At 50.0% G+C, this 13,126-nt stretch overlaps 1 protein-coding gene and 1 long non-coding RNA gene across 21 annotated transcripts in view; one reads left to right on the top strand and one right to left on the bottom strand.

The window, feature by feature from the left end:
• sorbs2a (sorbin and SH3 domain containing 2a) overlaps window positions 1–11,704 on the top strand; it is a 54,267-nt gene extending 42,563 nt beyond the window's left edge. For 13 of the 20 annotated variants that reach the window (XM_077014198.1, XM_077014316.1, XM_077014295.1 and 10 more), the window contains 10 exons: window positions 2,094–2,155; window positions 2,478–2,575; window positions 2,976–3,090; window positions 3,492–3,623; window positions 3,811–3,966; window positions 5,178–6,056; window positions 6,244–7,161; window positions 8,192–8,229; window positions 8,864–8,970; window positions 9,802–11,627. In XM_077014198.1, the coding sequence (XP_076870313.1) occupies window positions 2,094–2,155; window positions 2,478–2,575; window positions 2,976–3,090; window positions 3,492–3,623; window positions 3,811–3,966; window positions 5,178–6,056; window positions 6,244–7,161; window positions 8,192–8,229; window positions 8,864–8,970; window positions 9,802–9,863 (2,567 nt within the window). In that variant the 3' untranslated portion in view covers window positions 9,864–11,627. Of the gene's footprint in view, window positions 1,101–2,093; window positions 2,156–2,477; window positions 2,576–2,975; window positions 3,091–3,491; window positions 3,624–3,810; window positions 3,967–5,177; window positions 6,057–6,243; window positions 7,162–7,752; window positions 8,145–8,191; window positions 8,230–8,863; window positions 8,971–9,801 lie in introns of those variants that run through there. The other 7 variants (XM_077014308.1, XM_077014226.1, XM_077014285.1 and 4 more) reach the window with 6 other exon arrangements.
• Window positions 11,705–12,264: 560 nt separating this feature from the next.
• On the bottom strand, window positions 12,265–12,990 carry LOC143521496 (uncharacterized). The gene is made up of 3 exons (XR_013132779.1): window positions 12,882–12,990; window positions 12,588–12,722; window positions 12,265–12,402 (listed from the first exon to the last, which is right to left on the bottom strand). It is a non-coding gene; the product is annotated as an uncharacterized LOC143521496 (long non-coding RNA).
• Window positions 12,991–13,126: the final 136 nt, after the last annotated feature.

Genomic DNA, 13,126 nt, shown 5'->3' with positions numbered 1-13,126 from the left:
GGTCCCGCAGCGCTCCGTCCCCGAGCGGATCTCCGCCTACGAGCAGCTGATCCAAAAGTCCAAGTCCATGCCGGACCTGGGTGAGGACAACACCCCGTCTGGCACCGCCACGCCCGGGTCCTCCCAGGCCAGCAGCTGCCCGAAACGCCGCTTCTCGGTGGAGTCTCTCCTAGAGGAGGAGGACCCGCCCGCGAGGGGGCGGAGTCCGCCGGAAGGGCGGAGGCAGGTGGACGCGGACAGGCGAGGCCCGTCAGAGCAGCGAGAGGGGCCAGACTATTCGGACAGCGAGCCGGACGCTTGCGCCTCGGAGCTCAGCGACTTCATTCCCATGGAGGCGTCGTCCGTCTGCAGTGAGAGCGACTTGGACCGCTGCTCGCTGGCTTCGTCCGACAGCTTCTGTAGCTCCTCCCACCTGCATCACCACCTGCACCATCACCACGGACGCCGGCATCGTGGCAGCAGCTGCCATCACCACCACCAGCACCTCCACCAAAGTCTGGGCCAGAGTCAAGGGTACCACCACCGGCACCTGATCAGCTCCTGTAAGGGTCGCTGCCCCGCCTCCTACACCCGCTTCACCACCATGCTGAAGCACGAGCGGGCGCGGCAGGGGGAGGGCCGCGGCGTGGCCACGCCCCCCACCGCCACGCCCACCACCGCACGCAGGCCCCAAGCCGGCGAACCGGGCCTGGCCAAGCTCGCCTTCCTGGTCAGCCCCGTGCCTTTCCGCAGGAGGCGGGGCTCCCCGCCCGCTCCTCGTCACCACGACCGACACCGATCCGAAGCGTCCGTCTACGCGGCGCTGGACGCCGCCCTGCAGGACATTTACGAGCACATAAGGGCGGAGAAGGGGCTGGGACCGGCGCGTCTACCGGACGACAGCGTCCTCCGCCGGCTCCTGGAGGAGCTGCTCCCCGACGTCCCAGAGAGGAGCTCCTCGTTGCGGGGCCAGAGGGCGGGCCGCCCCATCTCTTCGTCCTCCTCATCCTCGCACTTCTACCAGCCTCACCACAGTGCCTCCTGCCACCAGCTGCACCGCACGGAGCCCTCCTGCACCGACCGCAGCGCTAGCGCTAACGCTAACACATCCTACCACTCAGGTGTAACAGCGCTGTTCCTTCCCAGCTGCCCCAGGGTGCCTCAGTCATTGTTGCTTGGCCCCGTTGCCACTCCCACAAACACCCGTTTGTTTCTGAAACACTGCCTCTTCCCCATTGGACAAGGACACACGGTGTCACTTATGCCAAGGACCCGTCACTTGTAGCGCCCCTATTTGAGTGCTAATAGCTTCCCCTTGTGGAGAATCCTCAGCTTGTTAAATGTGAGTGAGTGAGTGAGTGAGTGAGTGAGTGGGTGGGTGGGTGAGTGAGTGAGTGAGTGTGATTCACCAAGACAAATCCAAGAGTTTCTTTCTTTGTGGAAAAATGCTAATCAGCACTGATTTTCAACATGGTGTTTCAGGCTATTCACATTTTGGCAGGATATACTAAGAAACATTTTTTTCCCAAGCACCTCGATAAGTGAGGGTGGACACGGGCGTCTGCGTCCTGTGTGTCGGGTGTCTGGTGGAGAGGAGGCAGAGACAGCATGGCGGTCAGCGTGTTTTTGAAGGCATGCCATGTCCTGGCTCGCTTTGGTTCGTCTGTTTTCATCTGTCATGGCGGCTATGCCGCTAATGTTCATTTACGTCGAATGTCTGTTTTTTTTTTGTTTGCTTGTTGAAAAAGTTTTTCCAGTTGCTTCAGTGTGTGTGTGTGTGTGTGTGTGTGTGTGTGTGTGTGTGTGTGTGTGTGTAAAACAGTATGCCCGACTGTACTGTGTGTTTTTAGTTGCTGTATCCAGAACATTATTCACCTGTTGAAACCCCATCAGTGAAATAAAAATCTGGGTTTGCCCCTCATTGTTGTTGTCGGCCATCTTTGTTTTCTCCCTCGCTTCACCGCTCACCTTTCACCTTTCACCCCTCATAAACCTGTTGTATGTGTGCAAATCATATCTTCATAGCAACTGATACACAGTGCACCTTTGACCTGTGTGTGTGTGTGCGGGTGTGCATGTGTGCCTGCCATGTGTGTGTGTGTGTCTGTCTACAGATCAGGTCTCTGATGCCGGTCCCCACACACCTCAGAACAGGAAGCTGACTCCAGATCGAGAGGTAATGAGATGTATAAAACATCCCCGACCCCTAAACCTTCGCATAAGACTTCCACAGCGTGCTTATTGTCAACGCTTATAGCATGTGTCACTATAAGGAATGTCCAGATGTTATGTAGATCTTTGACTGAGACTGTAATGAATGTGATGGTATTAAAGATAAGGGCAGGAGGCCTTTTTGAAGGTGCATTTGGTCATACTTGGTTCTGGTTTTAAACCCAGAACTTCCCAGGATTCAGCTGTGCTAGTGCTCGGTGTTGGGGGGGGGGGGGGGGGGGGGGGGGATGGGCAGAGAGCTGACGGCGTCTCTGTTTGTCTCGTAGGTCTCCTCTAAGCAGATGACATATCTCATATTGTCTTCTCTCCTCCATCAGAGACAGACTGCCAGGGCCATCTACGATTTTAAAGCTCAGACCAGCAAGTGAGTATGAGAGCCGCTTACGGCACTTTTAAGCCCTGACGCACACTTACGACTTCATGTCCTTTGTTGTTGCTGACTTTGCTTTAGGTTTTCTTGAGTTGTGGCACACACACACACACACACACACACACACACACACACACACACACACACACACACACACACACACACAAATATGCCCAATGGTGCATTTAAAAACATCCTTGCTGTCTGTGGTTCATCACTGTGCTGGTTTAAATCCTCCTGTGTTAATGAATATATATGTGTATATATGGTGAATAAATGGTGATCAAATTCTCCAGGTAAAAGTAATGCTAAGGTGTGTGTGTGTGTGTGTGTGTGTGTGTGTGTGTGTGTGTGTGTGTGTGTGTGTGTGTGTGTGTGTGTGTGTGTGTAACAGGGAGCTCTCATTTAAAAAGGGGGATGCGGTCAACATCATCAGACAGATCGACAGTAACTGGTATGAAGGAGAGCACAGAGGACGGATTGGGATATTCCCCATCTCTTACGTAGAGGTGTGTGTGTGTGTGTGTGTGTGTGTGTGTGTGTGTGTGTGTCTACATGGCCATTATTATCTATCCCTTTAGTGCAATATAATCTAGTGCTCTCCCTCCCTGTCACTCACCCTCTGTCTCACCATCTGTCTCTCTACCTCTCTCCCTCTTTCCCTCCCTCTGTGTCTCTTTCTCTCCCTCTTTCCCTCGCCCTCCTTCTCTCTCTATCTCTCTCCCTCCCTTTCCCTCTGTCTCTCTCTCTGTCTTTCCCTCCCTCTCTCTCTACCCCCCCCCCTCTCTCTCTCTCTCTCTCTCTCTCCCTCTCTTTCTCTCTCTCGCTCCCTCTCTCTCTCTCTCTCTCTCTCTCTCTCTCTCTCTCTCTCTCTCTCTCTCTCTCTCTCTCTCTCTCTCTCTCTCTGTAGAAGGTGGTATCTCCAGAGCGGAGGCAGCCTGTTCGTCCTCCTCCCCCAGCTCAGGTCAGAGAGATGATGGGTGAGGCTGTGGCTCGCTACAACTTCAACGCAGACACCAACGTAGAGCTGTCACTCAAGAAGGCACGCATACATACACACGTACACACACACACACACACATGCACATGTATCTAGACACTCCTCTGTAAGAATCTGACTAGGCCTTACCTGTGTTTTACCTCTGTGTGTGTGTGTGTGTGTGTGTGTGTGTGTGTGTGTGTGTGTGTGTGTGTGTGTGTGTGTGTGTGTGTGTGTGTGTGTTGTACAGGGGGAGAGGGTGATCCTGCTGAGGAAGGTGGATATGAACTGGTTTGAGGGCCGTATCCCTGGCTCCAGTAAGCAGGGGATATTCCCTGTGTCTTACGTTGATGTCATCAAGGGGTCCCCGTCCAAGAGCCCTAGTCACCATGGAGACAGGCAAAGGGTAAGTGTGTTTGTGTAAGTGTGAATTAGCTTCACTCTAAATCCACCTGGAATCTAAGCACGCAGTATTGTTAATATAATCTGTGTTAGCTTAGCATAGAACAACATGCGGTATTGGTAATATAATCTTTGTTCGCTTAGCATAGAACAACAGCATGCAAAGCATTTGAATGAACATTTTTATCAGATTCTAATGTATTGGCTGCAGTAAAGGCTGTAAAGTACTGGCTGTAAAGTAAAGGCTGTCTCTGAGTTCTCTGAGGTTTCTTTACGAAGGTTTGCATCAGATGATGATGATGGACCCTAGCATCCATGCTAGCTGTTAGCGTACAGATATTGCTAAAGAGTCTTAGTCTCGTGAGAATACCTCAACGAGGTTTACACCTAATGTCAAAATACCAGTACTGCACATGTAACTAACCTGTCACACACAGACTTCAGTATAATAGCAGTATAATATTATATGTACTAAATGTACATATTTACGTAAAATGGACACAAATTAAGTGTTATATCGCGATCTATCGATCGCCAGTGGTTGGCGCCAGAGCGAACTAGTAACTCATTGAATCATATATGTGGATCAGAGGTAAATAAACTAGATATTTTTTTTCGGCATGAGATATCGGAAGTGTGGCGTGAGAGCGTGTGAAGACGGTCAAATGCGTGTGTCTCACGCTCAATGTGTGAGAGTTGGCAACCCTGTACTATGTAAACAAAATACGATAATTCAATTTTTGACAGCTATTACACACACACTGCACATATGCACACAGACATTACACCAAACGCTGCTGATGACATAAACTACTCCTTTAATGCCTGTGTCTGTATCAGCTTTGTGTTTAAAAGCAGTTTGTGTTTGAGCAGTTTTCCTGCATGTCTTCATGAGACTGGTGGAGCTCTTTAAAGAGTCCAGCCACAGCTGGTCGACATTCAGAACCAATCGACACCCCGGCACAGCGATGAGAGAAAAGCTTTTGTCAATATTTTTACGTGCTTTTGTACCGAAATTAGCACAACTCCTGCTTACTGTGGAAGGGAGAGACGTTGGAATCTTGTTAGTGTTTTTATTCTGTCACACTGTCTCTCTCTCTTTCCATCGCCTTTTCTTTCCCTCTCTCTATCATCTCGTTCTGCCTCCCTCCCTATCTCATCTCTCTCTCTCTTTCTCACTCCCTCCCTCTTTTTTTCTTTTTATCTCTCCAAAAGTCCTGTCCTGGGTCCCCTTCTCCACCTCGCGCTGACTCCGCCCCCTGCCCCAGTCTCCAAATAGTCACCGGCGAATGGCTGTCCCTCACGCTGGGTGGCTCCACCCCTTCTCCCTGTGGCACTCCAGCCCCGCCCACTCCACCACCCCTTTCCAGCATCCTTCACTGCCCGAGCCCCAGGCTGGCCACTCCCCCAATGCGAGGACACACCCCCTCACCTCAAAGCTCCACCCCAACCTGCATCCCTGTTTTCAAGCAAGAAGCATTCACGTGGGAGCCCTTTACAACTCCGCCTTCATCTCCACCTACAACCCCGCCTCTCATACGTAGATCCACCCCTCCTGAAATTAGGTTAAGCAAACGACTGATCTCAGATCTGAATAAAGCAGAGGAGAAAGACGGTAAAACACTGACAGGAGACCAGTGGCCACTGGATCAACAGCAAGATCTTGCAAGACTTATAAATGAGCCAGACCCATATGGCCAACTTCTCTCTATGTTCTTAAATAACCAGCTATGCCAGGAGGTCGACAAGATGGACCGTCATACGCCATTGGCCAAAGCGTCCCCCACTACTTTGGCAAACCAATCAAAAAACTTAGCAGATGTACTAGTACCAACTGATTGGGTAGCTTTCGACAGACCCCTTTCTATCAGTTTGTTGAGCAAACCAGAAAGTCCAGCAGAAACAGGTGATGAGTTCTGCAGAAAACAGAGTGAGGAGCTTCTATCTGTCCTACTGGATGTCTCCTCAGGGACACAGAGTCCACTGCCAGAGAGCTTTGGACAGGGACTTCCTGAGTTGTACATAGCGGAAGAGGGTGACCAGCCAATCAGATCTCCTGCTCCCTGTTCTATACGCAGTGATCGGAGACAACAGGTAGAGCAAGCAGTATCACACCATAATTTACTAATCATATCTCTAGTCAGCTGTGTCTGGAGTAAATGTTCTACGTTTATGCTTTTGAAGTGTTTCTGTTGTAGAAATTGAAAGCATCGTTGAGTCTGTATCACTGTTGTGTGTGTGTGTATGAGGAGAGTAACGTTAGCACTGTCCTCCTTGCTAGGCTGATGTTCACTGCAATGATTCCTGCAACCACAATTCCCCAGTCAGTCAATCACCCCTCTCCCCTCCTCCACCCATTACTCCATCACCCCTCTCCCCTCCTCCACCCATCACTCCATCACCCCTCTCCCCTCCTCCACCCGTCACTCCGTCACCCCTCTCTCCTCCTCCACCCGTCACTCCGTCACCCCTCTCTCCTCCTCCACCCGTCACTCCGTCACCCCTCTCTCCTCCTCCACCCGTCACTCCGTCACCCCTCTCTCCTCCTCCACCCGTCACTCCGTCACCCCTCTTTCCTCCTCCACCCATCACTCCATCACCCCTCTCCCCTCCTCCACCCGTCACTCCGTCACCCCTCTTTCCTCCTCCACCCATCACTCCGTCACCCCTCTCCCCTCCTCCACCCGTCACTCCGTCACCCCTCTCCCCTCCTCCACCCATCACTCCATCCTCTCCTCCCCCGTCCTCCCGTCTCCAGCCCGTCCCCCTCTCCCTGTCCCCCCCTCCTCCCTCCTCTCCTCCCCCTTTCTTTCTCACCTCACTCCCCTCCTCTCATCCCCGTCCCTCTCCCCACCGCCGCACCCCTCCTCCGCTCTCCTCCCCTCCCTCCCTCTCTTCTCCCACCTTCCCTCGCTCCTCTCCTCCTCCCCGCTCCTCCTCTCCGCCCCTCCCCACCTCTCCTCCACCCTTATACCCCTCTCGGCAGCCTCTCCTGCCCCCCATCGCCGCCTCGCCCCCCTCCTCGTCTCCATCCCCTTCCACCTCCCCTGTCCCTCCTCCTGACTCCCCTCCTCCTCCTCAGCCCCGCCCCCTTGATCTCCCTCTCCCTGACGCTCCTCTGAGCTCCTCCCCTCTCTCCACTCCTCCATCTGCTCCCCCACTCTCACCTCGCACACATCTCCGTTCTCCTCAGCTTAAGGTAAAACGCAACAGAGTACGTGTGCACCTTTCTCACTAACACTGATCTTCATAAAGGTCTTAGTAACGTGTGTGTGTGTGTGTGTCTGTCTCACGGGCATGTGTTGGAGTCTGTAGGTGTTTGGGACTGTGATCAGAAGCCACGTGTCATTAATTAACACAAGCAGAGGCATGTCTGGGTCATGTGCTGGAGTGTTAATTAACTTAAATTAACAGAGAAGAGAGACGTGTGTGTGTGTGTGTGTGTGTGTGTGTGTGTGTGTGTGTGTGTGTGTGTGTGTGTTAGACTATCTTAGGTTAGACAGCTGGTGTGCTATGAGCTTGTTCAGTGCCTGGACCCCTTTGTTGCTATTAATCTCCGTGTGTGTCAAATCACTGCAGCAGACTAGTGATTCAGGACTTTCTCTCTGTCCTCTGTTCACTGTCCTGCAACGATCTGTCCACCATCACACTGGGGTTCAGGCTGGTGTAACACTGGAACAATTGCATCGTCACGTCGTGGCGTGGCGTGACACTAACGTGCTCGGTGCGTGTGACGCTTCCTGCGTGTGACGTCAGCTCCTTACGGCCGGCCCGGGTGTGACTCTTGCAGAGCGTTTGTGAGCAGGAGGCGGTGGTGGAGGGCAAGCCGCCACGCAGCCCTGTCACCACCAGGAGGCACTGTGCATCCCCGGCCCCGTCCTCCAGCAGGGCGCGCAGGGTAGGACGGAGTGTGCCGTGACACTAGCAGCGGTGCAGGCTGGGAAATGGAGTCCCCGTCCTCTCTAATGCCCCTCGCCCCACCCCCATTTACATCTCTGAGCATGTATAACACGCTACGGTGTCCCACGACGGACAAACTGGTTGGTTTTGTGCTACTTATAAAATGAGATTTGCATAAGCGGTTCTTGTGCTCTTGGGTTTGGAGTGATGGACGCATCCATGACACACGCGGACACGGACGACACGATGAAGCAGCAAAGTGCTGATGCTCTTCACTTCTCTCTCCTCCTCTTCCTCTCTCCTCCTCTTCCTCTCTCTGTCTCTCTCAGAGGATGATGCAGGATTCCTCCCACGGACCCGGAGAGCCGTAAGTGATGCCGTCACGCGCTACGTCATCACTAACATGATGTAGCGTGTTGTGTGTGTGTGTGTGTGTGTGTGTGTGTGTGTGTGTGTGTGTGTGTAATGACATTGCTACGTAGAGCTCCAGGTGGAGACGATACATTTTACTGGAGTATAAATATGTTCCTGATTCTAAAATGTGTGGGACAGTATGGAAAATGCCATTTAAAGTAAAAAGGAAAGACCTGTGAATTCTGTTAATCCTGTCCTGTATTGAAAACACCACAACATATGATCGTATCTCACGACTTTATGTGCCACGACACCACAACATCTCCTACTCCACACCGGCTACTTCTCATCATCTCACAGCGCTACAACTTGTCACATGGTTCATTTTTTTTCCAACCGTTTCGGAAATTGTTGCAGATATAAATTTCAGCATAAACATTTATCATGAAATTATACAGCCGTTTAGGTAAAGCATGAAATATCCTGCCTTTATGTTGCCAAAGAAACATCAAAGCACAATCGGAAATGGCTGCTTTCTATGTTATATACATCACAGCTTTTTGGTTTTGAGGTTGTATATTTTCTAATAATAACAGAAGCGTGTTAAAAACACTGGCACTTTAAAAGCCTTCTTGCCCTCACGGCAGGTTCCAGGCGGTGTATAACTACGTCCCGCGGAACAAGGACGAGCTGGAGTTGCGTGACGGAGACGCGGTGGACGTGGTGGAGAGGTGTGACGACGGCTGGTTCGTAGGTGCGTCACGCGCTGCGCTGCTCAGCTATGATGCGCATACGACACATATAAGTCATGCTTACGACAGCTAACGGCAGTGGAGAGGAGAAGGTAATTCAGCGTCAGATGGTTACCGTGCAGTGCCACCTAGTAACCGCTTAGCAGTATCGTCCACACTTTGTGATTATGTAACATTGTTTTTATTGTTTGTTGTTAGTCCCCTGGCAGTCAGTGCACAAATAAAATCAGTTGTACTGGGATTGTGTTACTACGTCTGAATTGTGTGAGTGTATGAGAACAATATTGTAGTTCTAGCTCGGCTGATGTCTGAGTTGCATTCAACATGGCTCAGTTTCCTGTCCAAAGCAGATTTGGAGCTGGAATGATTCTCTGAGAGCTGAGCTGAAAACGTTACTGGTGCATTACTGGTACCATTAACGCTACCGGTAACATTCCTGTCCTACACCAGGAGGCAGGAGGGCAGACCTGCTCCTCACAACCACTCATGCCTTCTTATAAACTGCCCCAGGGGGTAAACACTGCTCATTTGAACACGCAGGGCAGGGCAAAAACACTCCTGCGGTTCATCTGAAATCGGGCTTAATCAGTTACTGCTGCTCAGTTAATTAGGTCCGGCACATCTTCCCGAGCCAGGAAGAACCGTGCTGAAGACCCAGAACAGTTCAGCTCCGTCAGCCATCTTCACAGTCATCTTCTTCCTAGGTTACTCGGTTGATTCTAGCAGCTTCAGTGTTATGTTTCCTGTTTTCTCTGCCTGTTCTTAATTACATCCTGGTCCTTACGCTTCTTCCTTCTTATTCTTCTGCTCCGTTGTCTCCTCCGACTCTGAAGGGACGTCCCGGAGGACCAAACAGTTTGGAACCTTCCCAGGAAACTACGTGAAGCCACTTTAACGAAGACCTCTGCGCAACCAGGACAACCCTGAAGCTTTTCCTTATAGGGCCAGTGTGGAGCCTCAACCCTGTGTGTGTGTGTGTGTGTGTGTGTGTGTGTGTGTGTGTGTGTGTGTGTGTGTGTGTGTGTGTGTGTGTGTGTGTGTGTGTGTGTGTGTGTGTGTGTGTGTTCTTTCTTATGCGTGTGTGCATTTTTATTCTCACGCAAAAAACTTGTTTTAGCACTGTCTTGTCATGTCTACACAGATGTAACATGGACTCCTCCAGTGAAGCTGTTTTGATAGCTCTGACATTTTGGGTTTGTCTGTCGTGACCTCTCTGCAACAGACACTATTTTATAGTACACACACTGCTTTCATATTATTTATGAGTGATGATACTTTATATTAAGCAATACTTTCCTTCAGTTGATATGGGGGTATGGGGAGTTTAGACAATGTGGAAAATGATGTCTGATCATGACAATATAGATAATTATATCTGATTACGGATCAGGACTTGGCGGAAAACAAGGTCTGATCACTACTCCAGAAGATTTGCACCTGAGGAGATGCTAGAAAGTGTGTGTTTGCACGCCCACGTGTGTTTACACTGCTCACGTGTGTTTACACCGCTCACATGTGTAGAGAGAGATTTAGAACACAAGAGAGTGTTCAGGCTGGACGAGGAGACGCTTGGATCTGACGTGAATAATGTAATTAGTGTATAAGCAATAACACGGCATGTGCAACTCAGATATTCATTCGTTCTGTGTGAAAACACCAACGTGTTACACAGAAGATGTCCATGTTTATGCAAAGGTTCAGAATACGAGTATCGTCCCTGTCCAGGAAGGTGTCCATCAACACGATGTCCACAACATATTACTTCCTTGAACAATCATTAAGTATGTATTGGAGCACATGGAATTTGTTGTCTATTTGGATTACGGCACACGTTTTTGGGACATTTTATCACGTGGGACTTTACGATGTGGAATTTTACGACACAGGACTTTATGACGCGGGACTTTGCATTCCTGTCTGTACAAGAGAATTTTATGAATATCTTGGGTTTTAAAGTTGTGATGTTTGTGATTGTCTGAGTTCATTGGTAGCTGGTTATTATAAATATGAATCTTTTGAAGGGATTGGCAGCAATACCTCCCCCGCCTCTTGTTTTGGGGTTTGTGAAAAAAAAATTCTATGGAAGGAAAGAGCTCTTTTTCTCTTCATTCCTCTCTTTCTCTCAGTTCCTTTCTTTCTCTCCATTCCTCTCTTTCCCTCTCTGCTCCTCTCTTTCCCTCCATTCCTCTCTTTATCCTTGTTTCTCTTTCTCTCTGTTCCTCTCTTCCCCCCCCCTCCTCCACCACATGTCCACAGTATGAACCGTCGCCGACTTTGGTTGGTGACAAAAACACACCGGCGGGAATCACAGGGCCGTTCGCACTACGATAAACATGGAGTTTCGTAATGTGGAGCTTCAGCCGGTGTTTAACTTTGGATCAACAAGGACCGTGTTTTGGTTTTCAAAGGGCTCTGATACTAAAATGAAAGTTCAGTGTTGCGAGGATTTTGTGTACATGAAGAGCAAAGGCTCACTGTATTAAATTCATGTATTGTTCTTTTTTCATCTGCTTGTGATGGGGTGTGTGTGTGTGTGTGTGTGTGTGCGCCCACTAAATTAACACCATTTTTAAAGCACCTTAAATGAGTTACAAGTACTGCACGTTTTCTGCACTCTCTGATTTGTTTGCTTCCATAAATGTCACCATTCGGATGTTTATTCGTTTGTTTGTTTATTGACACATGACAGCATACCGCTGAGCTCCCCCTGCTGGATAAAGTCTGTCTCTGCACACACACTCATCGCCTCCGCTCATTTCATCGCATGGTCATAGCCTCTCCTTCATTCCCTCCAAAAACAACAAAATCAAAAACCACAAACTTTATGCGAAAACTCAGCGGCCGTCTGGTTTGCAGCCACAGCACGGCTCAAGATGTGAGATTATTTTACATCCTCTTTATACTTCAGAATTTATTTTTAATTAAGAGACACATCCGTGCTTCTGTGACTCTTTAAAGGGCTTCAAACCCTACTTCCTCTCTCGCTTTCTCTCTCTCCCTCTCTCTCTCTCTCCATCAATACAGTATGCAATACATTTCTTCTCAGTGTGCAAGCTCTGCTAAACAGTCTGTTGTGAAGCAGACAGCTGTCCAGTACAGGAAAGGCCCTGGCTTTGGGGACCCTTGTCCAAATACGTTTGGCTAAAGTCCATGTGATTGGCCGGTGCCCAAAGCACTTGAGAAAACAAACCAATCAGGAAGGCCGGTATTTGATTAATGAACTTCCCTTTCCAAGTGTTTACATTGTTACTATATAGACACGGAACCAGTGGTTTGGGTAATGATACTGTGGTCCACTTTATTTCCGCAGCACTGCCTCAGAAAGAGGCTAAGAAAGCGTGTGGAAGGACATTAGAGGGCCAGACGGAGAAGTTGAACGTACGTTTGCAACCCGACGAGAAAACCGAGACATCTCGTCCACCGGGCGGAACACACTGGGTGGAGGGAGAGGAGAGAGTTACGGAGATGAAGAGGGAGGGATCAAAAGAAGGAGATAAATCACTTTAGGGAGGTCAGGGCAGAAAGGAAGAGAGTTATAGATTAATAATGAAAGGAGAGAGAGAAGGAGTGAGGGAGGGAGAGAGAGGGAAAGATGAAGAATGCTGCGTCTGTCCCTCACCAAATAAGGGCAGAGTGGTGAGCCGCATCCTCCACTCCTCCAGGCACCACGGCCTGCCCCGCTAACCCAGGCAGGAGGGGCCCGGATCGGGCAGCGTCTGTGCCGCCGCCTGGGGGTCTGGTGGTGTCCAGGGACCTGGGACCCCGGAAGAGGAGCTTCTGTGGGAACGTTTCTGTTTCCGACAGTTAACCCCCCTGCACCAGCCCATGTCATCGAAGGCTGAAAATCCCCTACAGTTCTGTATATACACTCGAAAGTCTTCTCACGGGTAAAAATGTGTCGTGCAAGTCTTACTTTGAACGTCGTGAGTCTGTGGCAAACGCGTCTTGTATTGTCGTTCATAAGTGTTGTCTGCATATCATTTCTCCAGCTGGTTCATCAAACCTTCATCGCACGCTGTTCGCTCTCATGTGTCATGGAGCATGCTAAGAAGGTTCAAACCGGTCCCAGAACAGTGGACGTGGTGTTTTACTGATTAATAAAGTCACGTGTTCAAGCCGAGGGCAAGTGGGTAGAGAGTAAGAAGTGACATAAGAAAA

Source organism: Brachyhypopomus gauderio, chromosome 1 (assembly GCF_052324685.1).
Source record: "Brachyhypopomus gauderio isolate BG-103 chromosome 1, BGAUD_0.2, whole genome shotgun sequence".
NCBI classification, from domain to species: Eukaryota; Metazoa; Chordata; class Actinopteri; order Gymnotiformes; family Hypopomidae; genus Brachyhypopomus; species Brachyhypopomus gauderio.
This window is presented reverse-complemented; position numbering and strand designations above follow the sequence as displayed.